This window comes from Fomitopsis serialis (genome assembly GCF_022376445.1).
Source record: "Fomitopsis serialis strain Sig1Antser10 chromosome Unknown B0H18scaffold_4, whole genome shotgun sequence".
NCBI classification, from domain to species: Eukaryota; Fungi; Basidiomycota; class Agaricomycetes; order Polyporales; family Fomitopsidaceae; genus Fomitopsis; species Fomitopsis serialis.
This window is the reverse complement of record NW_025954964.1, coordinates 546,024-572,094: the sequence shown is the minus strand read 5'-3', so window position 1 is coordinate 572,094 and position 26,071 is coordinate 546,024. Positions and strand designations below refer to the sequence as shown.

At 53.8% G+C, this 26,071-nt stretch overlaps 7 protein-coding genes across 7 annotated transcripts; 2 read left to right on the top strand and 5 right to left on the bottom strand.

Moving 5' to 3' along the window:
• Positions 1-37: 37 nt before the first annotated feature.
• Positions 38-3,614, bottom strand: B0H18DRAFT_1101224 (uncharacterized protein; the record flags this gene model as incomplete). The annotated part of the gene is made up of 10 exons (XM_048032517.1): positions 38-433; positions 489-902; positions 958-1,232; positions 1,287-2,463; positions 2,526-2,818; positions 2,937-3,077; positions 3,138-3,253; positions 3,279-3,342; positions 3,451-3,548; positions 3,607-3,614. 10 exons carry the CDS (start codon positions 3,612-3,614, stop codon positions 227-229), a joined length of 2,793 nt encoding a protein of 930 aa, XP_047899102.1. The 3' UTR covers positions 38-226.
• A 643-nt stretch (positions 3,615-4,257) lies between these two features.
• Positions 4,258-6,429, top strand: B0H18DRAFT_1101223 (uncharacterized protein; the record flags this gene model as incomplete). Its single annotated transcript, XM_048032516.1, has 8 exons — positions 4,258-4,388; positions 4,828-4,889; positions 4,979-5,113; positions 5,181-5,252; positions 5,308-5,506; positions 5,571-5,649; positions 5,731-5,904; positions 5,971-6,429. The coding sequence occupies 8 exons, from the start codon at positions 4,258-4,260 to the stop codon at positions 6,427-6,429; spliced, it is 1,311 nt and encodes a 436-aa protein (XP_047899101.1).
• Positions 6,430-7,135: 706 nt separating this feature from the next.
• On the bottom strand, positions 7,136-7,859 carry B0H18DRAFT_1082238 (uncharacterized protein; the record flags this gene model as incomplete). The annotated part of the gene is made up of 3 exons (XM_048031505.1): positions 7,136-7,324; positions 7,348-7,509; positions 7,566-7,859. 3 exons carry the CDS (start codon positions 7,857-7,859, stop codon positions 7,136-7,138), a joined length of 645 nt encoding a protein of 214 aa, XP_047899100.1.
• A 498-nt stretch (positions 7,860-8,357) lies between these two features.
• B0H18DRAFT_1114207 (uncharacterized protein) lies at positions 8,358-11,437 on the bottom strand (the record flags this gene model as incomplete). The annotated part of the gene is made up of 8 exons (XM_048033091.1): positions 8,358-8,968; positions 9,238-9,410; positions 9,467-9,723; positions 9,783-10,160; positions 10,572-10,721; positions 10,779-11,015; positions 11,067-11,125; positions 11,353-11,437. 8 exons carry the CDS (start codon positions 11,435-11,437, stop codon positions 8,358-8,360), a joined length of 1,950 nt encoding a protein of 649 aa, XP_047899099.1.
• A 976-nt stretch (positions 11,438-12,413) lies between these two features.
• B0H18DRAFT_975781 (ribosomal protein S8e/ribosomal biogenesis NSA2) lies at positions 12,414-13,655 on the bottom strand (the record flags this gene model as incomplete). The annotated part of the gene is made up of 8 exons (XM_048044107.1): positions 13,629-13,655; positions 13,464-13,504; positions 13,184-13,320; positions 12,987-13,160; positions 12,872-12,964; positions 12,743-12,825; positions 12,639-12,693; positions 12,414-12,587 (listed from the first exon to the last, which is right to left on the bottom strand). Coding segments are annotated over exons 1-7 (586 nt in total), but the record flags the coding sequence as incomplete, so codon positions are not given.
• A 54-nt stretch (positions 13,656-13,709) lies between these two features.
• B0H18DRAFT_975778 (uncharacterized protein) lies at positions 13,710-14,803 on the top strand. The gene is made up of 5 exons (XM_048044106.1): positions 13,710-13,826; positions 13,859-14,086; positions 14,141-14,205; positions 14,340-14,521; positions 14,585-14,803. The coding sequence occupies exons 1-5, from the start codon at positions 13,799-13,801 to the stop codon at positions 14,760-14,762; spliced, it is 681 nt and encodes a 226-aa protein (XP_047899097.1). The 5' UTR covers positions 13,710-13,798; the 3' UTR covers positions 14,763-14,803.
• Positions 14,804-14,939: 136 nt separating this feature from the next.
• On the bottom strand, positions 14,940-26,032 carry B0H18DRAFT_1114206 (uncharacterized protein; the record flags this gene model as incomplete). Its single annotated transcript, XM_048033090.1, has 26 exons — positions 14,940-15,778; positions 15,820-16,268; positions 16,320-16,336; positions 16,402-17,092; positions 17,140-17,913; positions 17,966-18,309; positions 18,363-18,769; positions 18,963-21,030; positions 21,081-21,290; positions 21,340-21,452; positions 21,506-21,645; positions 21,705-21,915; positions 21,967-22,133; positions 22,193-22,349; positions 22,406-22,579; positions 22,663-23,023; positions 23,077-23,250; positions 23,301-23,572; positions 23,624-23,897; positions 23,955-24,176; positions 24,217-24,388; positions 24,448-25,049; positions 25,100-25,332; positions 25,382-25,600; positions 25,653-25,829; positions 25,876-26,032. 26 exons carry the CDS (start codon positions 26,030-26,032, stop codon positions 14,940-14,942), a joined length of 9,624 nt encoding a protein of 3,207 aa, XP_047899096.1.
• Positions 26,033-26,071: the final 39 nt, after the last annotated feature.

Sequence of the window (26,071 nt, the reverse complement as noted above, 5' to 3'; positions counted from 1 at the left end):
CCGGGATGTGAGTAAGGCATAGTAAGGATTTCCTAATGTCGCGTGCATACTCGAGTGTCAATGCTATGGCTGTTGTCGAGCAGTATCAATCATGCAATATATGATTCACAGATGGAGCAAGGCTAGTTGTACAGCCCATTCCATTGGTACACATTCCCATTTTTTCATATCTCAATTTATCCATCTCCTATTCCATGTAAATGCTAACTGGTGATCTCCAACTATCCTACTTCTTGTTTGCCCTGGCTTTCTTCTTGGAAGGCTTGTCAGAGCCTGACTGAGCTGTAGACAGAGGCCTCAAGGTTTCCAGCTCAGGATCGAACTTCTTCACCATCGATGGATATTGATGCAATGTGTCGATAGCTTCTTTCAACAACTTCAAGAAGAATGCATGAGTTATGCGCTCCTCATCATGTTGATCATCCTCATGGACCTAACAAACGGTTAGCAATATGGCAAGTAATGAATGTAAGTGACAAGCAACTTGCATTATACTCAGACAAGGACATGGAAACGTACTGATCTTCTTGACTGTCTTCCTGAGCTGTATAGAATCTTGCCAGCTTTCTTCGCAGTGACCTGAACAGTGTGTTAAGAGCATATGACATATGCTCTAGGGCAAATTGTTTGATCTGATCATCTTTGTGACGATAAGCCCAGGAGAGTGGCTGTGGTCCATTAGCTCGTTCATAGATTATGGCTTCAACTGTCATGCCACCAAAATGAGTGTCGAAGACCTTGTCGAGGCTTTCTGGACAACCCGGAGTAGTGACAAGACGCCGCAAGACTGTGTAGCCCAGGACATACGCAATCGACTCAAGATCGTGTGCAGAGTGATGCGGCATTGGAATTCCAGCATGAACAGCTTGAAGCAGTTCCAAAGCCATGAACTGAAGTGTCCCCTAGAAGCACCTGCCGTCAGTACAACAGGAAGAGACGAATCACTTAATCACTCACCGTCACAGGCACTCCTTGTTGTCTCGATGTCGTATAATCAACCCTTGATCGAACGCTCCCCTGGGTCATCACGAGATTGCCACTCCTGGAATTGCCACTTCTCCGGACAGGATCAACAGCTTCCTGGGTGATGAGGTGATCAGCCAACGAACGTACGACGTCGGCCATGTCGAAGTCGTAGAGAAAGCCCGCAGCAGCGCCACCCGGCCAGAGTAGCATATTGCCAGCGCTGATGTCGCGGTGAAGAATTCCCTTCTCGCATAGATACTGGTGCGCTGAAGCATCGTGAGCTGACGGAGACGGTCTGTACATGTGACGTGAGCACACACCTTCGACGATTGCGTAAAACGCGTTGAGCAGCTGGAGCTCATCAGTGTACTTCCACAGAGGTTGTCCGACCATCGAGAGTATGATGCGATGGAGAGCCTTGGAAGGACGGTTCGGATCGTCGACGTCACCTCGGAGGTGCGCAGTGGTGATCTTCGACCACGTCCGAGGATCCTCGTAGTAGAACACATCGCTGCCACACCGATGCGTCGCGATACCCGCAGGGAACGTGGGCTTCTTGTCCTGCTCAGCGGCTCCGGACGCGGACTTCGTCCTCTCATCCGCGTCATCAGCCTCGCGCTTGAGCCCCGCTATCACATTATACACATCCGTCTCGGCCAACTTCAGAGGGTTGCGCCAGGCGGACTTCAATATGTGAATGTCGCCCGTCAGAACCCACTTTCCCCCCGACTGGTAGAGCTCGACCACACGCCACACCTCCGTGCCCCGTCCGAGGAGCGACAGGGAGACCCAGATCGGTGGCCCGACCGTACACCACGTTCCACAATCGTTACCGAAGCGGCTGATGCGGTAGGACGGGTAGTAGTCTCCGCCCTCAAGGTGAATAACGGATTCGACGGAAGCAGGGATAGAGGACTCCTGCAAGTATCCACTAAGCTCGTCGCGAGTCACTGGCGTCACAGACGGATCTTGCCCCAGTTGATAGTCCGTCAGGCGCCGCGTGAGTGCGCGGACAACACGGACGAAGGTCTTTGCGTCGGGCTGACGCTCGGGATCGCGGCTCTTGTTGTCGTCGTAGATGCTGTGAAGGGGGGAGAGAACGACGCCATCGCGGTCCACGATCATGACCCGGAAGACTGTGCCCGTGATGAGAAGTGTGACACTGAAGATCCAGAACGGCCGAAAGGCCATATGGTATCGCGCGTAATCCGCACACTGGAGGATCGCTGGCTTTATCGACGATTCAGTGTGGGGAAGACTGTTCTCCTCCTCTTTGACCTTGATCTCGGCGAATCCAGCACAGGTATCCCAGAAAGGACCATCTGCAGTCTTATCGAGCAGGTTGAAATCGGGGCGGAATTTAGCGACACTTGGAGTATAGGCCTCGGCGGAACGGCTCGGGGGTAAGAGCACGGCGGTATCGGCAGCGAACTTGAATTCGCGCAGCGCGCCGACATTGTCGTTTCCAAATTTCTGCAAGAATGTGAAGATGGCGGTCTGGAAATGGAACGATAGCGGTGGTTAACAGCAATCACTGGGGTTTCGGAGTTGTCACCCACCAATGGATCGTACATCATCTTCTCGTGCTCGTGCTCTATCTTCTTCGGCGTTTTCTCGACTGACTGGTAATGTATGTTGCCCTCCTTGTCTACAGCCTTGCGTAGCTCCCCCGCGATTTGGCGGAGCCTACGGAGGTGCTGCCCCTGTACCTCTTGGTACTTCTCGTGGCAGTGATCGATGTCGGCGTCGGCTTCATCATAAATTCGAAGACGCCTGAAGACAGAAGGGTCGTCGTACTTGACGTGTCCCAGAAGCTCCGGTTTAAGGAGCTCATGCTGAGCCGAGCTGTTGGCTGCAAGCGTATTAGCACCACCAACCGACGCATAGTGAGGTGTGAGTTTGTTGGCGTCCAAAATCGTCGGGTCTGCCATCGTGATGGATGGGGGGTGAGTAGTGGAGGTGATGCTCACCAGATAGCACGTCTTCGTCTGAGTCCGAGTCATCTGAGTCTGTATTGAAGCTCCTCCTTCTCTTCGTGCTAGAGAGCGACATAGGCGTCCAATCGATTTCAAGCAATCGAAAACCCTCGCTTGAAAAGTGGTGTCCGATGCCTATCAGTGGTCGAAAAAATTACCCGTCAGATTGTGAAGCTATACGGCAACGGTGCTTACGATGTGGTGAATGTGGTAGATGCGTAACCACGTAGAGCAATTTCTTGCACAAGGAGCGAAACCGGTGCACGTGAGGGCACTGATCACTGATGAGCGGACTGTTTTCGCCTCCGAACCTGAGTACCAAATGTTCGGACGAACCCCGAAAGAACAAAACCAGGCATACCAGCGATACCGTCCGCAGTGGGGCCGAGATCTGTCTTGACTGGGATTGGGCTATTCCTTTCTTCTCGTTATTCACGGGGCCTGTCCCTTGGATAGTCGCGACGCGCGCGTAGCAGAGCCGAGGAGGACTGAGTCATAGAGCCCTCACTAGCACTGGCAGTCGACGCCTGGTCGAAGACGAGAACGTCCGATCGACTGGGAGAGGCGTTGCGCAACGCGTTTGCGAAACGCCCCTGCGAAACGCCTCTGCGAAACGTCCGTCACAGTGTTACTTACTGAATACGGTAACTGACAAAGCACCTACAGGGGCATCGGGCCACTTGTGTCGCTCGGTCAGCCAAGGGTTGCTCCTAGAAAATACAAGTATATTGCGAGTAACCCTTTTAAATCTTTCATTACAGTGATTTTCCCAAGCAGCAAGCAAGTAGTTGAGGAAGATTTGGATTTAAGTATCAACTCATTCAGATGTAGCGAGGGGCGCGCGAAGTGAGGCGCTTATTGCCTGATTTGGAAGAGCTTTCCAAATCGGGTTGCACCGTTGCAGGGCGCCCGCGCGCTCGGAAACACTGTGAGAAATCAACCACCCACTAATACAGACTCAACTACTGCTAGTAGCAAAGCCAAAATACTTACTGAGGCTTTGAAGCAGCATATAAGCCGAATGAATGGAATGAAGCGGCTTACTCAGCTTGCTATTCTTGGTACTCGGGCCACAAAAGGTGCGTAACGGGTCACAGTTGGTAACACTTCGTGACGTTTCGCGTTGCGCGTTGCGCGTTTCGGAAACGCCCGTCCCCGTGGATCGGACTTTCTGTCGAAGACGCATTAGGCGGTCACGTGGGACGCATCCCTTGACGGGGATGATCCCGATTGACGATCGACGCCGTCCGCCAGCAACTGTTTACTTCCTCGCACAGTCCAAACTTTCCACGGCGGCCCTCTCGCCTTTCCCGGGATGTCTGACTACGGTTCGGGCAACGACGAGGTCGACGCGCTCGTCGCGTTCGGCCAGGCCCTCGTCGAAGCCATCCTCGAGCAGCAGCCCCTCGCACTCGTTCGGCACATGGTCGAGGACGGTGCACCGCTGTGAGTCATCCGCTTTCTTTGCCCGACCGTCGAAAGCCGCTGGGTCGCCCCATTGGCAAGGTCAGCGAGGAAGCGAGGGCGCTAGAGTGAGCGGTATCGTCTGTGAGTGGGGATTGCAATGGCACTGCGGATCGTTGACTTGGTGGCAGGCCGTCGCGCACGGTATTCGTGAATATTGGCATTATTGTGGATCGTTGAACGTTGAACAGATTGGCCGTCCGCCGTGACGGGAGCGATTGACGATCGGGATCACTCTATCAAGGAACGCGTCCCCACGTGATCACGACGCGTCAGTAGTGTGCCAGACGCGCGGGTCGCGACTCGCGACTCGCGAAGACTCGGAACAGGTCTCCCACTAGTACCCATGAGTACATACATCTTCGCAGAGCGCGCTCACGCCGCAGTGCTACTGTCAGACATATCAAACTTTGTTTTGCAGCTTAGGCAGCAATGAGCAGCAATCAGTCATCTTCTGCGGCCCACGTCCGGCAAACCTTCGGAGTGAGTCGGGGAGGGCAGCGAAGGGCTATATAGGTTACATCCTCGCTGCGTCGAGTCACTGCAGTAACACCATTCACTGATGTCCACAGAGCCTAAGATGTCTGTTTCCGTCACGCCGTCTTCGCTCACCTTCCCGACCTCGACCGCTACGGTCTCTGTCAAGGTCTTCAACGCTATCAACTCTCTCTCGGCCCCCTCAGCGATCTTCTTCTCTGCTGCGCCCGGTGCGTACTCTCAACAAAGGCTACTTATCTCTTGCATGTATTCACATGAGCCCATTTACTCGTACAGGCTCCCTCGCAGACGAATCGTCCACTAGGCTCACCGGTCCGGCAAAATCATTCCTCATCGAACATCCTAGCGGTACGTATGTCCCTGTGTAGCGTGCACATCTGTACTTCATATCGTTTTCACGCAGGCAAGAAACTTGTGTTTGACCTTGGCGTCCGTAAGGATGTCTCTACCGCCTCCAAGACGTGGCAGGACACCCTCGCGAGTGGCAAGATGCAGGCCGAATACGGTCCTGACTCGGATGTCGCAGAGACCCTCGTCAAGCATGGGATCGACCTAGAGCATATCAATGCTGTCATCTGGAGGCAAGTATCTGCCACCCTGCTGTACCACCGCTACGCTCTTTCTCCGGCCTTCATTCATGGGGTAGACTAATTACATCGCTTCCAGTCACTCTCACATTGACCACGTCGGCAATCCGTCTACCTTCCCTCCAACAACTGCGCTCGTCGTAGGTGCTGGCACCCAGGTGATTCATCTATACTCTCATCATAGCTCCACCCATCAAACACCTACGCGCCCGCCTCACTAATACCAATCATTCCGCTAGGCCGCCAACCGCCCTGGCTATCCTCTCAACCCAGAGGCTATGCTCCCAGAATCCGACTTCCTCGGACGTGACGTCATTGAGATCCCCTTCGCCGACGACGCACCCATTGTTGCCGGCCTGAAGGGTTACGACTACTTCGGCGACGGGAGCTTCTACCTCCTCGAGGCGCCCGGGGTGCGTCTCCGAGTCTCGCGCATAATCCACTCGAGTGCCGTGAAAAGCTAATACATCACCCCACAGCACTGCGTCGGTCATATGCTCGGCCTGGCCCGCACGACGCCCTCGCCGTCTGCGAGCTGGATCCTCATGGCGGGCGACGCCGCACACCACCCCGCGATGCTCCGGCCCTCGCTCCACGTCCCTCTTCCCGCAGCGCTCGAGCCACTCGTCCCCGCGGCCTTGCGTGCCTGCGCTCGCGACACGCCTTTCCTCGCGCCCGCGGACCGCGCTGTTGCTGTTCACCATGACTGGGATAGGGCGCGCGATACCCTCGAGGTCGTCCGTGCGCTCGATGCGAGGCCGGACGTGTGGGTGATCCTGGCCCATGATGGGAGCTTGGATGCGGATGTGAAGGGTGTGGGTGAGGGGCGGGTGAGGTGGCTGCCGGAGGAGGCGAATGCGTGGAAGGCGGAGGGTGTGAAGGAGCATTTGAGGTGGAAATACTTGGAGAAGGGGAACCAGGCGAATAGGTGGAAGTGAGGCGTCGGCGCAACGAAGTTGCCGCTACAGCCACAAGTGACAGGCTGCAGTATCGCGCATGGAACTGTATCTATATGTACGTTGAGAATCACAGAGGCAACCCCAGCTCAAGCTTGTTTACGGATTCGGACCAACGTCAAACACAGGCAGATACTTACAATGTCTCGGTTGACCGTGATGAACCCAGTTGGCGTTTTGACGGAAGTGCGATCGCGAGAACAGCGTTTATTTCCGGAGCTGGATGGAACGCCTCTCTGACGACTGAAGCATGCCGTGGTTTTACAGGGAACCGGGGACTCGTAGTAGTGAATTACGCACGAGACACTTCGGCTTTCCTCCTGGCGCTGCTCAGACAGGCCGGGCGAGCCGGCGCTGCTCTCAACTTTTGCCGTGGGACACCCATGCCTCCATGGCCCCCATCCTCGGACGAGTCAGGCCATCATATCTGGAGCGCTGAATAAAAAGCGCAAACGCTCCGCCCAATAGATGAACGGTGCCGGAGTCAATGTCACCGAACATTGGGACGGCCTAAGCCTGGTTGGAAGAGTGCAAGCGGAGAGACCGGTCAGGAAAGAACGGACCACTAATACAGGGACCATACATCAAGGTCTCTGAAGGATTGAACGTCAGTTTATGATCAAGGGATACAAATGGGACAAACGTGCTCACCAGCCCAGTGGGTACTCAAAAACAACGCTCGCAAACATCATAGAGAATCCTCTTCGTGTATGGTGATCCGTGGTGCGTCTATCACCGGTGCACGAGTTGCATCTGCGGTGAGATCGTCCTCGGCGTCCGCAATCGACTGCGCAGGCACGGGCCCGACGTCCTCATCCTCATCGCTCTCTTCGCCCGGTCGTCGGAAGATAAGCTCCTTCCCGCTGATGAGCCGTCGCTTTTCAAGGGTACGTCTGTAACGTCTGCGGAACCCCCTGCACCGACTCCTGAGTCCTTCTCCGCGCCCTTGCCCTTTGCGCGCTCCTTTTTCTTCTGCCTCTTTGTCCGGTTCTTAGCCGTCTTCGCCTCCGCCTGCTCTTCTCGCTCTCTCTGTTTGCGCTCAAATTCCAACGTCTCGGCTTCCTGGCAAACACATCGTTAAGCATATCAAGTGGATGGTGTGGCGAAGGCAGGCGCACCTTCTCCGCCGTCTCGTCCATCATCTTCAACCTCTCGTACTCTCGCCGTCTGCTAGCCTTATAGACGTGGAACTCTCCGCTGCCCGCTCCCGCACTTGACCCTTGCACGTTCTTCATCATCTCCCGCGCTGGCCGGATGGACTTCTCCTTTGGCGGAGGCGGTACATAAGCTGGCTTGCTGGGGTCTTTGAGGAGCCTTTCGAGCTGGGCACGCTGCTTGTCAACGGCGTTGAGCGCATGGCGGCTGGTGCTGGTGCCGGTGGTCTGTGTTGTTGGAGGGGGTGAAGCCGACATTGTGGAAGGCAGATGAATGCCTATGAGACGCCCGTGACTTGAACGCGCCTGTGGCGAGTCGCGACAGGCGCCATATGAAGCTTGATTAGGAGGCTGAGGTTCGTCGCGGACCAGACTCGTGGTGCCCGTTCGTCTGCGTACACTGGATCTTGCTGCCTCTGTACGCCTCGGCTGAAATCGTGAAGCTTACCTGCTCATGTGAGTCGATCTCTGTCAGTTAATTCAATACTTCGTGTAGTACGGGGGACGTCGCGGTGTGCATCGTGATCGCTTGAAGGTTAAACGTTACATAAGTTGGCGCTGATATGTACTTCAGGCTTTTCCCTCTCCTACGACAACAATAAACCCGCCGGCTCCCACCGTGGCTTGGTCCCTAGGTCTCAGGACGTGGTAGCGTGAACATATTACTTGCCTGATAACTTACCAATTACAAGGTTCGTACTGAGGCATCATGGTGCAGTCATTGTATGTAATATTCCTGCTAATAATGGCACATAGCTACGATGTTATTTGACCAGCGTCCGTCACAAGTTGTTCAAAGTTGACGGTCCCTCCATGCAGGCACTTATCCACGTAATTCTTCCCCTTCTGCCAGAGCCCTCCCCAGATATTTGCTTTGTTCCCGACCTTCGCTCGCAGGTACGCCATCGCTAGGACTGTCGCCCACATCTGCGGACCTCTGGGATGAGCCTGAATGTAGATGGGAATGGTCGCCCTCAAGCCGTCCAGGGATAGCTTGTCCGGGGAAATGATGCTGCATAAGGCGTTGTCGAGCTCGAACGAGCCGTCAAACCTTTGGAGCCTCGCAATATCCGTGATGGGGTCGTTGTTGGGCATAACATTCGGTGGACGATGTTCAGCAGATAGTGAAGGCGCTGGCATCGACGACCGTCGTGCGTGTTGCAAGATCTTGTTTATCCCCGAATCGAACGGACCTGGCCCCTTCGAGGCGTCCCGGTGTCTCATGATTTCTCTGAGAAAGTCGACATCGTCTAATTCGTCATGCACCTCTTCGGGCTGCGGTTCTGGCCATCGAGGGGCCTCTGGCAGCGTACTCTTCCTGACCTGGAGTGTCGTCAGGGTCTTCCTCTTGATACGATTCAAGTCCGCTTATAGCAGGTGCAGGACCTCTCGGTAGTGACGAGGGAACATGATAGCTCGGGCTGAACGATACTGGTTGAGAAAAACGCCGTGTCCGTTGCCTGGAAAGGTCTGCTGACATGGAATATTCTCCATGCGATACGCCCATGTCTCGTGTTCGACTAGGTTCGTTGGTTGGCGCGAGACGTCTGGGTCTCCACCCAACGTCGGAGACTGCTCCCGATGCTGGATGAGTCCGTGCCCTTTTTTTGATGCATATGACATGCTGTATTCTCACCTGTTTTATCATAGGCTCCGTTCATCGGCGTGGTCAGATCGTCGAACAAATCCTTGCCCCACTCCAGCTCTGCATCGAAATCACCGACAACGGTGACGTCGTCGGCGTCGACAGGCTCTTCTCGTTCCACAGCTACGAAGGACGCGAACTTGCTTGCTATTTGGAACTCTTCACTGTACCAATCACGGCAGCTCTGGTGGCTGCGTCACGGACCCTTGTGTCGAGCAACCCGTGGGCGCCTTGCGACTCGAGGGACCCATCTTCGAGCTCTTGGACGAGTCGATGTACCGCGAGAGCATGAACGAGAGGCGGCAGGGATGGTTGGATATCCGCTCGCTGTACATCAACCTCGAGTGTCATGGCTTCGCCGTTAGGTGTTTCCCCCCGTAGTAGGACTCGATCAGGGATATGCGTCGTGTGCGAGAGGATGGCTGAGACGATGAAGCGATTGCCAGGATAAAAGTCAGGGACGGCATGCGGCGCTTGCTGGACGTTCGGCGTCGAGGGGGACTGAAGTCAACGTCTACGCCCAGTCGCAAGTCCACAGTCTCGTCGTAGATGCTGGTACAGGCTGTGGGCTCTTTCTTCGCCTTCTGCTTTCCCGTGTGCTCGGGCTTGTCACCGCTGCGAGGTTCTGGGTCTGCACAGCTGTAGCCCCAATCTACTCGGACGTTGCGCAAATTCCCGGAAGGCGGCACCTGGCTGGCTCGGAGGAGCCGCGCACACTTTCCTGCGAGGTCTTCGCTTTGAGTCGTCATGAGACAGAGACCGTTTCCCGCCCTTGCGATACCTGTGCAGAGCGCGGTCGACGCCCCATGCCCTATCCCCAATGCGAAGAAACGCAGATATTTGCCTCCGGATGGAGAGCCAGCAGCAGCCACCGCTCTCCGGATGGTCCGGAACAGATCATCGTGTTGCCAGATCTTATGAAGCTGTCAGATGCAGCCTACAGCAAGATTGAACTAGTTACCTCTCCATCTGTTATGACGAACACGGATTTCGGGCGTGTTTATTGAACATCGGAATATGCCACCTGACGCTTGCGAAGCACGTATTCAATGGTTGGTAGGAGGTTAGTGCCTCCCATGTCGGCAGTCATAGCGTCGACATGCGTAACCTGACAGTTGTAGACAGTCCACATGAGATATGCTAGGCGAGGCAGCAAAAACTTACAGCTTCATGAACACTACGAGACGTATATGTCTGGCTTCCCCTCCAAAGAGACGAATGAGTGCTGCCAAAGCTTACAACGTTGAAGAACGTTCCGTCCGAGGGGAGAGATTTGATCATAAGCAACAATGCATTCTGGCGTAGTCCATTCTGCGTCCGTCCACCATACTCCCGCTCCTATCGATGACGAAGATGTATTCTTGCTTTTCTATGGGTCTGACGCCAAAGCGAGGGACGAGCGTCAACGACAGGGCGACAGAACGCTTCTCCGGTAGGACTTCTGCGACGCAGCGGGGTACATCGATTTTACCTGCCTGTATAGACAGAATGAATTCCCTGCCAAGAAAACAGGGCGACGACTCGTTTAACACCACGCTACAGCGCGTCCGCTCTTCGTCGTATGCCACGCCGATGCCATGAGATGGAGAGACAACGTTCTCTATCACAGATGTCATGCGGATGTCAACGGATACTGAGAAGGTCGCCCAGGCAGTGGTCGATGATCCCGAAAGGCGTCCAGGTGGCGTCCCGTAGCGTTCACCAATATACGTCGGCAAGGAGAATCGAACTTGATTCAGCAATTCATCATCAGCTAGTTCCATGGCATACTGAACAGAACGTGATCAGTGATAATGTGAACACGACCAGTTTTCACGTACCGAGATGATGACTTTGACAGATTGCCCTGGCTTGATTGAACCAACGTGCATGACGAAGACTGTACGAACGGGTGAGCCATCGGAAAGCAACTCGGATGAGAGGAAGTGTTCTACCATCTGAGGCCTCTTTGTCAAGTCGTCCAGCCAACTTGTTTTCAGCAACGGCTACATCGAAATCATGCGCGCTTGACGAGCCTCCTTCACTCTGCCCGAGACTACCCGACCATCTGAAATGCGCAGCTCGAAAGCACACACTGCGCCACCGACCGGTATCGGGAAGACGTACTTCGCGCCTGTAGGATAGTAGCAATATGGTCCGGGTATATGAAGGACTGTGTCAAAGTCACCATGGCCAGCACTATGTTGGACATCACGGTCAGTAAGTGGAGGAAGGAACATTGAAGTCCTACCGTCTACTATGTGAACGCGAGCCGACACAGACTGGAGAGGCAGACGGCTTTCTACGCCAGTCGGGTCAGGAACAAACCGCACTTCTGACGCGACATCCTGTTCAGCTTGATGTGGCGGTTGCACAAGCTGGTCCAGGGGATGAAGTGACGACGAAGGGCTCGCTCATCCCCTGTACTTGCCAGTGTATCCCTACGGACAGCTTGCACATGCTTCAATTGGCAGCAGTTAATTTCGGCCACATGACTCCATTGACAGTCCGCTACGCTTCTGATGTGGTTGACAGTCACGACAGCGGACATTGGATGACTTCCCGTGAGCATACACGGTCTGTAAACGGCAGTAGAGAGATAGTAGATATTGAATGACCAGCTGTGCGGGCCAGGAAAGCCTTTCGGGCTATACGTATCGCTTGCTGGCCCGTCGCGTATGATTGCATATAACAGTGCACCAGGAAGTGACATACAACAAGGCTGAGAACGGTATCAGCATAGGACACACGGGTAGAAAGTCAACACCTCAGTTCGCACTGTCCATAAGGGGATGTAGGCACGGAACGAACAAGCATTAAATCTCTTGGCAAGCTGCACTTCACAGGGAAACGGGCCTATTTGAATGTTCTCTGCTCTCGCGGTTATTCAACATGGGAATGAGTTTGCTTGCTAGCAGCGCACGTAAGATCAGCGTAGTATAGCGGCGTGTGCTGTCGTGTGTTCGTATTACCATGTTGGTCATGAACTTGCCGCCGGGGAGAATCTGATGTTTAGTAGTGACCACGCGTAGAGGACATGCAGGTGTCCGGCGGGTGTGCTGTGTTCCCCATTAAATGCTAAGCAGATCGCAAGAAACGTGCAACGTACTCGTGAAGATACAACTTCCGTCAAATCCGGACGGATGTGCTGAGATCTTGATGAGAGTCAGTCTAATATGTTTAGTCTGTGAAGCCCGGAGCACTGGTCGTTTGAATGGTCAAGCAAACATATAACATAGCATGACGACATGGTAGCTACATAAAGTGAACATGCAGGAGTGCGAGAACAGGTGATGCAGAAAATATGTGATGTGGGGTAAGATACAGCGACGAGTCGAGTGAGGAGTGAGGACATCATACAACTGTGATGAAGTATAAGTGGGCAGTGCAGAAAGCGTGATTGTAAGACGTACGGAGTACAGCATTGATACATCCATCGTTCTCGGGGTTATTTGTGATCTGAGCATACTTTCCAAAGACACCTTGCCACCGGCGGTGACCATGCCCACTCTGAGACATTGACTTCGACAACTGTACCCTTCGTGAGTACGCCCAACTGAGTATACATCGGAGACTGCGGGTTCTTCTTGACGCCAGTATCTGTAGTTGGAACGTCGCCTTGAGGTCAGCTGCAAACAGTGTCAACGAAGCCAGTTCAGCAGGAAGCGAATCCATGACACACGATGTGTAACATTTGCTTTCTTGTACCGCAGAGCCATTGGTCGGATGAACCTTCCATCTTGACCGGCTTCCGCGTGAACCCCTCCCGACAAATGTCGCCTTCGTCACCATCCGTTTCCATGCCTTCTTCTTGCTCTTTCCAGTCCGCATAACCTTGAACATCTCATCCTCCGCAATCCCACGCACTTTCGGCAGAGGGACAGCATATTTTGCTGCCTTGTCTTTCCGCTTCTCCTTGATAGCGGTTGACAACGCTTTGCGTCCTTCTGGCCTTCACGGTCGAGCAGGTACGTAGGAAGTGCACCGTCCGGTGCAGAGGAGGAGTCCTTCTGTTTTACATTGCGTTCGTCGTGAGCCTTGAGCGTCTTCTTGAGCTGGACCTTCTCGGCATGCCGTTTTGCGTGCAGCACTTGCCTTCAAACCAAAGGCCTTTTGTGCTGTTGCAGAAGCCCGGTGGACAGCGCGAGCCTCACGTTTGCGCCTGTGGAGAAATCAAGATGAGTGAGTCCTCCCTCATATGAAAATGTTCGTGCGCACTTTCGTTCGTAGTAGTCAACCGCCTGCCATGCCGTTTGATGTGCTCCTCGATGTACTCGTTCTATGAAAACAACTGAGCATACTCCGGAATCCATGTTTGAGCCCAGAAACGCACCTGAGGCTAGATAGCGCAGAAATTGGGCGACGTTAGCGTGCAGAACCGAGACTGGAAGATAGGGACGCACCATGGTCGAAGTGGTGAGAAGTTAAAATGCGAGCTGCCGGATCGGGCATCATGCTCTGTTCATTAGACGCCCATAGCTGCACTCAGACACGTACTCCGGACACGTCCCTCGCGCAACCGTCTTGTTCCACCACTGCTCTGTACGCCTCCTACACACCTTCTCCAAGCTGCATGTGGCAGGACAGCAATAACGCGTATGGTGCATCTTCGTCCAAAACCAGTACTACGCAGGCGCACCTCCCGTACAGGGAGTCCCACTCCAATTCTACGCGCCGAGTCCTGTGAGCAGTACTTTCTACAGTGGCTCACGCCCAAGTCTCGACGGCAATGTCGGCGCGCAAGGATCTATCAACTCGCAAGGAGTGCCGCCAGGGTACGGCGGCAACATTCAACCTGTTGGTGGTTGGTGGACGGCGTTTGGAACGGGTGGCTTCGAGGGAGAGCCACCGCTGCTGGAAGGTGAGAGGGTCGTCCCCTTAGCATTCATAAATTTGACCAGAGAATACTCTTCAGAGCTTGGGTTTAACTTTGCTCACATCCGCGCCAAAACTTTGACCGTCCTGAATCCGCTCAGTCGCGTGGATGAACGCATCATGGACGATGCTGACCTCGCGGGACCTCTACTCTTCTTTTCTGCTTTGGCACATTCCTGCTTTTCGTGAGTGTCATCGCATCACCGGAAGATTGCCCACGTCTCATTTCTCTCGTTCAGTCCGGCAAGCCGCAGTTCGGCTATATCTACGGTGTCGGCCTCATGGGTTCTGCGTCCATCTACACGCTTCTCAACCTGATGTCTGAGAGTGGCATAGACGCATATCGAGTTGTGTCCGTCCTAGGATACTGCTTATTACCCATGGTCGGTGTGTCCGCGTTAAGCGTGATCCTGACACTTGAGTAAGTCCCCGCAAAGTCCGTGTGCCGAATGTCTCACAAAGGTTGTCCGCAGCGGATCGCTAGGTTATGTGCTCTCCGTGTTGTCAATTCTATGGTGCACCTACGCTGCGTCGGAATATTCGTCGCCGTGCTGCGCATGTCAGACCAGCGTTTCCTCGTAGCATACCCTGTAGGACTCTTGTATGGTTGTTTCGCTTTGCTTAGTGTATTCAAAGTGGGTGGGGCCGGTTCATCGAGATAAATAGGCATGCCCGTCTACAATGAAGCCAACATCTTGATATTAGGAAGAATGTCTGCGGAAGATAATGAAATAATGTTAAACATTAAACTGCGCGATATGGTACGTCCGTCCATGATGATCAAACAGATACGACAGGTTCGTCCTTCTGATTGGAGGTCAGCTGCTTGCTGTACAGCTTCAGCAATGCTTCATGATTTCCTCCGTCGGCATTGTGGCATACTCGTGAACGTATTGCGGCAAGGAGTCCTCGAGACTGAACCCGGCTTTCTTCATGAAGAAGGGATGCATGACGTCTGGGGTGGCCTCTCCAAGCTGTCTCATCGTGAGACGTTCGATGTGACGCTCTCGGGGTTCGTATTTGAGACCGAGTTTGCCCGGAGTCGGAGGCATTGCTAGGGACGCAGGGTCAAACCCGTGGCTGGTCGGCGAAGTGAGGCGCAGAGAAGCGGGGCTAGGAATCGAAAAGTTCGGTGAAACAGGCGAAGTAGCCGCTCTGCTAGGGCTTATAGCCAAAGTGGCAGCACGGCCCAAGTGCGGTCGTTCTTGCCCAGCTATTTGTTCGTCGACTTCCTTGTCTGCGCGCATGGCGGCTACAGCAGACTCAGCGGCCCGTTTGCGAGAAGATGCAGCTTGTTGTACGATCGCGACTGGGCCTCCGCGAGCGTCCCCAGAGGCTTGCACCTGCTGCATCTCCCTTGTGAACGCTTTGCGAAGCGATGTCAGCCATGTGTACAGCGACATGTTGAGGGTGATGTAGATGTCTTCGCGATTTCTTGCTCCTTCCTTCACCGTGAATCTGCTGCTGAAGTCGTAAACGAGGGTCCGCCTGTCGTCTATGATATCCTCTTCGCTGCTCATGCGCATGTCCATAGAGGGCAGCCCGAATATCGTAGCCTCCGGAGCGTCCTTCATGAGTGCCGAGAGCCATTTCTTGCTATCGTCCACGGTCTCCTTAGCAAGCAAGGCGTGGTTCAGCTGGCTGACTCGAGATGTCGAAATGGAAGAGAAAGACAATTCTAGATTCCGTTTGCAGGTAAGGCAGTGATCTCGACCATACGATCGAGCCGCGCATGGACGTCGCGGCCTATGAATTGAGCCAACTCGGAATCGCGCATGGAACGCGGAAAGACGACCAAACGCAGGACATCCAGCCTGAGGCTCATCCGTTGTCTGATCTTGTAGTTGACACCTGTCTCCTCCCTCAGGCGGCTTCGCGTGGACTTCAACATGGCATTAGCAACAGCCGATAGCGGGTTGTCGGGCCTCGGCGAACTGGCAATCCTGAACGCCTTGGACTCCTTGCTTGCGCCTTCTCGCTGGTTATCGAGAGTGAGCTTGAACTTGTCTGCGTACGACACCAGCTTCGGGATCGTCCCGACGTTCATAACGATGATCACTTCTGTTCCAGACACTGTGAATGCCACATCGACATGTCTCTGCCCCGAAGGTACTTGATCAGTAATCATCGACCAGTCGTCGAAGATCTTGACCTCCACGGGTTCAGCTCTGTGAAATCGTCAGTGGAGGCACAGACCATGGAGCGGATTCTCTGCACACCTGTACTGTATCAGTTTCTGATATTCGCTTTCCAAATCCACATTGAATACGCCACTTCGCATCGTGAGGTCAAGCATCCGACCACCCAGAGTCCTCCGTTCTTGCCCTCTCCGTGACGAATGGTGTGGAACTCGAAGTTCGGCACCGTAGCTTGTCCAGAAACGTTTCCAGAAGCCAACACTGCGAACTGAGCTATCGCTAGTGTCAGCTCCGATACGTCGTCGCTAAGTTTGCTGCGAATGAGCATATTATCGATGCGGAGTTTGACATAGCTGATGGATTGTCCGAGGTCTGCATCCAAATTGACACTGCGGAAGCGAAGCAGTATGGCTGTGGTAAGTTCTTGACTGGCTGCTGGGGAACGTGATGCGGTATGTGCTGTATGTGGTTGAGGAGTTGCTGGAGTTGCAACAGGTCCACTGAGGACGGGAATACGGTCTAGCCATACGGCCTTGAAGCAAAGCACGTCTTGTAGTCTGGAGAACCGCACCGCACCAGAGAATTCGGTGTCAACTACCACGGATATGGAACTGATGACTTTGTCACAGTCTACAACCGTCTTGGCGAAAGTTACATTGAAGGCCAGGTTCCGGGCATCCAACCTGACACAGTCCTCGCTGAGGAAGCCGTGTTTCAGCCCAACTGTGAGCCCGGCGACACTTCCCGTGAAACTGACGCGGCGGAAACCAGGAGAGATGTTCACAATGAAGCCGCCACTGTCCCAGTGAAGCCCCGCGAGGACGTTGACGTCAGGTTGACAGCTGAGCTCCAGTCTAGACTGGTCAATGCGCAAGCAGAGACTGATCTTGAGTCCGGGGACCGGATCCAGGGGTCAAGGATCTTCTCTGCGCCGACAGGCGATTCGAGAACCACGTGCTGGACGGCGGTGGGAGGGAATTGAGAAAGGGGCCGACTGGATTGTCGTAGGCGTGTTTCGACGTGGGATACAATCTTGGTCACGAAGGGAAGCAGTGTGGGACGTAGCGTGTTTTGGCTCGAATGGATAGTGGCCTTAAACATGAGGATGGATGGAACAACCCTCTGCTTGTTAGAGCACATTCTCCTCGGCGCGGTACCTGCTCGATACTCCCCCCAGACCGTGACGACGGGTAAGTCAAAAGTTTCCACGCCTATCTCCGGGCCGTACTCATCCAATCGATCAGCGAGGCCAGAGACTGTACGACCTCTGACAGAGGTCTCGTTCAACGAGGTGCTGTGCATGCGGACTTTTCCACTGGCAAACTTGATCGACGAAAGCATGTTGGAGCTAGGAAGAGAGTCATTACGAGTGCCTTCGGTCGTTGGAGTGGCCTGCTTGTCCGCGTTTGCCTTATCACCGGACCAAGTAATGTTACTAGCGAGTTGGTCCATTCGCTCTCGCCCTTGACGATAGACGTCCACTAAGGAGAAGACGTAATGGGGGATCGAAGGATCGAGGTCGAGTATGAAGCCATCGACGTTCGCAGCGATGCGTACGCGACGCGCCCCAGCGGTTCGCTCGGACCGCACCTGGGCGGTCATTTCCGGATAGAGCATTCTGTTCTGCGTGTAATGGCTGTCGCCTCCGAAGTCTGCAGCAACAGACTGCCGGAACCTGAATGGGGAGACTGATGAGCTGAATTCGTTTGCCATCCCAGCAGACGCACCTCGAGATGAACTGGAATGAGAACCCCTTCACAGTCGCCTGCCCACTTTCCCCACGCTCCGCACCAAAGGCCAAGGACTTGACGGAGAACAGAAATGCACGAACAGCGGTTGCATCATCTCGACTACCAGTGCGGGACATCTGAAGATCAGGAAACACTGCCAGAGGAAATGCGACTCCAATATGCCGCATAGTCAGGTATAAGTTGTACTGTTCTAGCCAAGATGTCTGCAGATTGTTCGCGTCTCCCGACTTCACGTCGAATGATTTCATGATATTCTTTGTTTTCTCCTTGAATTGAGCCAACTCGTTCGCACGATCCGCTTGTCGCACCAGGACTTCAGCCTGTTCGGATTGTTAGCTTTTGAACGGAATGGCGTATGACCAGAGGAGCACACCTGCAAGTGATCGACGAAGTCACTCAGTTCCCCGACGGAAGTCGGCTGCATCACGGCGTGGAATTTGGTCGCGGTCATTTCTAGGGTATGTTTACTGGAGAGTGCAACACCCGTCATGTTGACTTCGAAATCAATTGTGACGAAGGCTGAGCGGTGACCACGATCCAATGCTGACCGGGAGCTCGATCTCGAAGCCAGCGATAAAGATAAGTCTGACAGTCGAATTTGCCAGCCCAAGTCGTCCTGATTCTCCATGCTGCCACTGATATCATCGCATTCCAGGAACACAGTGGAAGAATGGCCCTCGACACCAATACGGAACCCCTTCATCCGGAAGGAACCGCTGAGCTTGATATTTTCCGCGCAGATGTATCCGAAGCGGGGGGCTTGTTCGCTGGCCTTGTCTCCTGTATGAGATGGATCAAGTCATTGAAACCTTGCTCGGATTTCTGGTAGACGGAGAGCAATGTGTCCCAATCTGCGGGCCTGACGGTAAGATGGAAAGATTCCACTAATGAAACACCGTGAAGAGTGAGCCGGAGTAATGTCCTTTCATTGTCGCCATCGGCAATTCGACACGGACGTGGGAGGTAGGAGTACCAGTGGCCTTCGCTCGTGCTTGAGTAGAAATTCCGATGACATGGGGCCCTGCTTGCAAACCAAATGACAGGGGAAGCGTCTGGGCCGTGCTTTCCGATGTAGCCAGATTCAAGACTGTTTCCTTCACCTCCCAAGAGAACCAAGTGCCACGCGCGATTTGTAATGTCACTCCCGCGTTTGCACAAGCTACGTGCATGGAGAAGCGTAGTGCCCCACTTTTCTCTGTTTCTCCAGTTGTGTATCGCGTCGGATTTGGAGGTGGAGTCGACGGGTGCCGCGCGACTGGGACGTCAGAAAGGTATGTAGCCTTCCAGTCATCGACAGAGCGGTAAAGGTTTAGGGCGCTCCGGGGAATCGTGAGGCCCACGCTATCTACACCAGCGACCAATCGCAAGACAAGGCATTGTTGTGATTCTTTCAGCAAGGAGACATTGAACTTGCTTCGGTGCACCTCGAAGGACGCCAGAGCCACGCCGCCATTGGAAGAAACTGCCTGGTCATGAGAGCGAAGCCGCAGCGTCGTCTCCCCGACCAGTAGTGAATGGTTCATGGAATACTGATACTCGACAACAGCGGATGGCTCGGCGAGGGGTTTACTGAGAGCAGTGGCGGTATATCCGAGACGAGAAATGCCGAAGTCGATGGAGAGGCGTTCGGCAGTTGCTGTGGAACTTGCCGAATGAACGGAGAATGCCACGTCGATGTACGCGCCAGACAACAACCTTGCCATCGGTGAACTGGGCGTACAAGAAGGGTGTGCGGCATCTACGGAAGGACTGGACTTCGAGGCCATATTTGGCAGACGCGCGAGTTGTTCAACAAGGACGACCATCTGTGGCAAGATCCTGATGTCCACTTTATGCAGGTTGATCGACAGGGTGATGTGGAGAAGCTGCCTGCCCTGCTTATCCGTGAGAGCCAGATTGCCGTAACTCTTGCCAGAAGTTACATGCGGGGCAGGTAGGAAGTTGTTCGATTTGACCTGGGTACACACGCTGAGAGGTCCGGAAATAAACGTACTGCCGCCACGGTCTGCGCCGTGACTGACAGTCACAGAGATCGACTCCAAGCGCAACGAGCCTGACATAGGGATCGCAAATGAGTTCCTCGGATCTTGACGGGTCTGCGCATCGGGATTATGGAATAGCTTCTGCATGAAAGCGTGTTTGGGTAAACCAGACGTGTCTTCGTCCACAGGCTGGCTGAAGTCTTGGTTTTCGAGCAATAAGTAAAGGTCTCGTAAGGCGATATCCGTATTCGTGTTGGTTGGCATCTCCAGGACCCCATGCCGTTCCTTGGCTTCTAAGGACCTGAGACAGTTTCGCAGGTAGACGAGAAACTTGAAGCAGCTGCTGCGACGTAATTGATCAGGCTGGCCTTTCTGAACAAGGTAGGATGGTTGAATTGTCGACAGGGGATCAACGACTGTTCGTTGGCGAGAGTACTTGACGACCTGATATATGACCTGTCGGTCCACGGCGGTCGCATTATAGACCTGATATCTCCGTCGGGAATCCAAGGCCTTTTCAATCCACTCGAGGGAGGACGTGACGAAGGACTTAACAAGGCCGAGTGCATGATCCTCCGTGGTGACGTCGAGAGCTCCAAGGTAGAGCGAAGCCTCTTTCTGGATGACCGAGGCCGTGCTTGATGCGATCGTCGCACCGATTGCGACTGGGGACAGACTAGAACCTCGACGGCCAAGTCTCTTGTCCTGCCCTCCCGCGCCACCAAAGGCCACAGACAGTTGTTTGAATGAAGTAGTGAATGCACTGTCAGAATCGACATCCGAGTGTTCGATTCCCGTCCAGCCCAAGGTGCCATTCTCCAATGACAGATGCAACGCAGTGCAGTTGTCCGACCGGTTGTAACCTTCTTCGGCGGTACACTCTCCCCGAGCAGCACTAAAGTTTTCCGTGTCCTTCGTAATCAACACCCCACATGCCATGGTGAGGCTACGGATTTGTGCGTCGAGAACGACTCTTCTGCGGATTGATCGAGGGACTGGTATGGAGGAGCGTACATAGTCGCTCATAATGGCGTCAAAGCGGAGCTCAGGAGTTAATTGCTAGGTTGGCGCCCTTAGCGCATTATCGTGCAAAGCAAATAGATACTCACATTGAGACTTAGATCATTGAGTAGGCTGTCGAAGACTTGAACAACGAGAGGAGTGATCCAAATGTCAATGCCCCGCGAAGAAGACAATCGTAGGACAGTCGTGTCGACTTGATTTTCCGACGGCGCGATGTATGGCATCTCCCCGCGAATGAATTTGTATGACTTGCGGGAGCTATTGTCTGCATGCTGCTTCCAAGACATCCGCGGCTTCTACACAAACTATTGAGTGGGAGGATACATGGGTAGTCTGCACTTTTACCTGGTAGAGATTGTACGGTGTCGAGTCCCACGTTGCAGGTTGACGAAGCAGTGATGCTTTATAATGGCTGACCAACTCTCGGTATTGAGAGACCATTGGCTTTTCGGTGCCGACTACGAGGGATGTGTCTGAGATAAAGGTGTACTGAAACAGAACTGTAACTCACGATTCGACCCAGCCGACTCTTCACTGTCCCAGTCAATTGATTCCGTCAGGTCTTCGTTGTCAGATTCATCACCGCTCTGCATGCTGTCTTCCTCCGTACTCTGTCCATTGTTCCTCAGTGAGCCCGGCAGACGCGAGTTACTGCCTCCGACGTGTCAATCGCCGTCATTTCGAGATTTTGATACGATTCAGTGACTTACGCTAAGCGTGCATCTCGCATCGCTTCAGAGAGCCCTTCGTCACCTTCCGATTCGGAAAATTGGCTTGTCGACTGAGCCCCAGGCGGTATCCTCCGGGGACCAGAGTTCGTCATCAGCGGTTGTTTCTTTGACTCGGGGACCCTTTCTCGGACACGGTAGTGGGGAACCCTCAGCTGAGGTAAGTAGATGTCACTATCGAGGAGTCCACGGCCTAAAGAGGCTGTCTTAGTGAGGTACGCTACTGTTATTCAACGACACTCACCAGAGGGCAATATATCTCTCGAAGAGTGTGAAGCCGCGTGAGAATAAAGACAATTCGCTCGGCCGGTGAGGCCATCTTGAGTGTTCACGAATGAGGTCTGATCCTGCGCTTTCTTCTGCCATCCGGGTGGCGCGGAGTACACATCCAGATTGACATCGAAGGTAAGACTGCGGTATCGTGCCAATCTCTGGAGTGTTCTCTCGTCATGTTCAAAGCCTTCAACGACCCCGTTGGAACGCGGATGCTCATGACTTTCATGTACGATCCACCAGCCAAGTCATTGCTGTCGAACCGCAAGCCATCGGGAAATGCTATCTCTATGGCGCCGTCGCCGGCAAGCCATACCAAGAAAGCTGATCCTAGGCTAGCCTTGAGGAAAGTGACTAACACGGTTGTCAACGTGCGGTACTATTGACAGTTCGTATATGTGAAGGCTCACCATCTGGGTCGACGGGCAGCCCAAATTCCTTCGCTGGAGCATTGAGGATGTCGGAGAAGTTCATTCCAAGAGAACTTCCGACGGCCCCCAGCAGTCGCGCTTGGTGTGCCGAAGGGACGCCTTCAACGAACCTGCGTGTATCTCCCATATGCAAACGTAAGTCGCGGTCCTCGGCTGGGGTCCAAACAGCCGATTGGCAGTAATGTCGAGTTCTGTCGGGGCGTCAGAGGGTGGGACCACGACCATGATTAGCTTACCATCCAGAATGATCAATCCATTGGATGCGTCACGTTCACCAACACGACTGAACAGAGTCTGATCTGAGCAATGGTCTTCAAGATGGCCTGATATGGTATCCACGTTCAAGGACATTTCTGGACGGACGGTAAGGGTCTGGGGAAAAGAAGATCGGCTTGGGTCCGCACCCATGAAGTAGTCATTCGTTCGTAACTGTAGCTGCAGAATAGGACAGTTGAGGAAGAGACATGAACCCAAGTCTTCTGCCTTTGCGTGAAGCATCTCGGCTTGACTGTACTGTTCGAACCCCGGAAGGCCTGCGGGAAGGACTAGCAAACCGCTGTCAACATAGAGGCCGACCTCGACCTCCATAGAGTTCGACTGTCATAACGTTTGTCAGTACTTTGTTCTCGCCGGTATGATTGTTTATATACCTTTCCCGGTCGGTATTGAAGTTCGATCGGGTCAGTGATGGGTTGGTCCTTCCTCCTCTTCTCGAGATATTCTGAGAGTGTACAGAAATGTGTGAAAGAGCCGAAGTAGTTCTCGCGCAAAATCAGGAAGTGTCGGATATTCCATCCAAACGCCTTGTAGACTATGTTACGAGCCTAAAAATCGTCATTATCGGTGGTAGGACATGCGCGTGACATAGACATACCGCAAAGTCTAACTTGAGTTGGTCCACATTGTACTCGCGCACATCCGCGTGATATCGGTAAGATCCATCGAGGGTGAGGAACCCGATTCGTCCGACGTTGGTACGATCAGGTGAGGGATACAAGGAGTAGGTGTTCCAGCGGGGAAGCGTCAACCGCACTGAAGCGTCTGGTATTTCTAACCGAAACGACACTGTCGTAGTTTCCGGGCGGTACCAAACTAGAGGTATCTGGACGACCGAGCTCAGGCGCATTCCATGCAAGGCGAGGATCGCTGTGATGAAGGCTCAGCAAGAGGCATCAACAGAGGTCATGACAAACGCACCATTGTCCTCCTTGATGAGCGGCTTGTCGATGATGTTATGATCGTTCACGTAGGTGTTTACCTCGTAGTCATGCAAGTCCAGTTCCACTACGTAGTGCATAGGAATGAAACGGTGGTAGTCACTGGGGGGTCCCGAGCTCCAATCCCGGCCAAGGTCAGTAAGCATATTGATGTGGTCCCTCAGAAGGTAGAGTTGTGCACGCCGTAGTAATACTGAAAATGTCCACGTCCGCTCTCCATTCCACTTCAGCGGTGTGGGTAGTTGGCAGCGAACCTGCGTCGCGAAAAATTATCAATGATATGCAGATATCCAAGACATGACAGAACGCACTCGACAAGACTGCGCCATTAGGAGCCGCATATCATTCAGGCTGGACGTGACGGTCAAGGTGTCAAGATGCACTTCCAAAAGTGGGTGGTAGCCCGTCGCACTGGCCACCATCGGCATGATATAGCTTATAGTGGAGCTGTCTCCGGCCTTAACATGAATGAAAGCGGCCTCTCTCTTCCGTGGCCGATCCGGTACGTCCACCTTGCCATCCCATTGCCAGTCCTATGGAAGATCTTGTCAGCGACACGACTTGTACATGAACAATTGGGTTTGCCTTGGAAGCCTCGCGCAATGGTATATGCAATGTGACCCCGTCCCGCAATTCTATGAATATCTTCAAGCCAGTCCATGTCCGCGTATCTCCGGGCCTCAAACGAATGGCGGGCTCTGCATCGTGATACGTCGAAGGAAAGAAACAACTTTGAAGTATGGACCTAATAAGCAAGGACAGGTATCAGTACGGGGCTCCTAACAGTTCAAACCCAGTCCTCACCTTTGACGGTCCGCCCAAGGACCATACCGCAGAAACCCACCCTTCACCACGAAGTCAATACCCCATTCAGGCGGAAGGTCGCCGTTGCCGATGTCGAACGGGTCCAAACTGTCAGGGTCCGCCGGCTGCTGGGGAGGCTCGGCAGGGACAATACCTACGACGTCGGCATAGTACAGGAGCTCTAGGACGGGCGCCTCCAGAATCTTGCGCTCAATGGCGTATTCCAGTTTGGAGAAGTCGATCCCAATGGGCGTCTCGTCGTCAGGCGTCTTTTGCGCTCTCCACCACGCCCACGATGTGGGAGGGTGAGGGACCGGGACTGACCGGCCGAACAAGCGGCGCACGAACGAGCGAGCGCGAGCATGGGGCCTTGACTCTACAGACCAGAGCTTCAAGCGTGTCCAGAGCTTGTGATAATACGGATAAGTGAGAAAGCCAGTGTGCTTGATGTAAACGTCCCCGGAAGACTCGATGTGTTCGCGAAGTCTTCGACCGACGTCGCCCATGTGAGCATCGAAATCGGCGTTCTCGAAGTAGTGCACAGAGGCGTTCTGGAACTTGAGGTTCAACAACTGCTTGTATAGGTCGCACTTGGACCTGGCCTTGTAGATTGTGAGCGTGCACGAGTCAATTGGGCATCGGCGCGCCTCACCTGGACGATACCGTATGTCCCTTCGGTCTGGCTGAATTCGGCGATGAGCAGGTTTGGGGTGGATGCGTTGCCGCAGATGATGGCGCCCTTCGACACCTCGACACCCATGGGCAACAAGTTCTTCGGGTCGAAGTTGGGAAGTTGGAGCCTGATCCAGGACACCAGACGTTTGATATGACTCGGTGCCTTCAAGTATAGCGAGGAAGCCAGAGAAAGTGAAGGTCCGGCGCCACCTGGAAGTGCGGAGTTAGCGTGTCGTCCCGGTATGTGCAAGATACGCACGTTCAGCTGCAGTTGAGGTCCTGCTGAACATCTTGCGCAGGGCACCGCGTGCATCCATGCTGACGCTCGGTGCAGCCGGCGTAGGCGCAGGGGTTGGAGGTAGGTCGTCCGCCATTTGGGACAGAATGTTCTCATATGCAGCTGTGCGGTTATAGACGAAACATTCAAATCCCTGAAGCGATACATGGACTCGGCAGGAGAGCGGCAAGTGCACGGTTTCTGTCGGGATGGATGAGAAGAACCTTGACGAGTAAGTTTGCAAGGCACGTACGCTTGGGGTCCTCTCCAAGTACATGTGCATGGCTCAGGTCATCCTCTTCGGCCGGCCTCCGAAGCCAGTATCTCCAGCTAATTTGACCCTTGACAACTCGAATGGTCTGGTTGCTCGAATAGTAACGCAGGTTCTTGAACGCTATCCTCCCAGCTATCACAGAGAACTGGATAGAGCCTGCAAGAATTAAGCTCGTACAGTTCAAGAGTTCTTAGAGACATACCAATGTCCAGCCATATGCTCGACTCTGCTTGATTCCAGAAAGCTACGCGGAGAATGACACTGATGATCAAGGCTACCACACGGTTCCAGTAGAATAGATACAAGAGCAGCAAGATGACAGTACAGACGCAGGCAATGAGAAGCACTATGTTGAGCATGGCATTCCTTCCCGCCTGTATGTGTGCCGAAATGAGTGG

Coding starts and splice junctions, on each gene's coding strand:
- B0H18DRAFT_975778 (XM_048044106.1), top strand. CDS start 13,799: ATGTGGCAGGACAGCAATAACGCGTATG. Junction 13,827..13,858: donor GGACAGCAATAACGCGTATG/GTGCATCTTCGT, acceptor AGTACTACGCAG/GCGCACCTCCCGTACAGGGA. Junction 14,206..14,339: donor TCCTGAATCCGCTCAGTCGC/GTGGATGAACGC, acceptor TCTCTCGTTCAG/TCCGGCAAGCCGCAGTTCGG.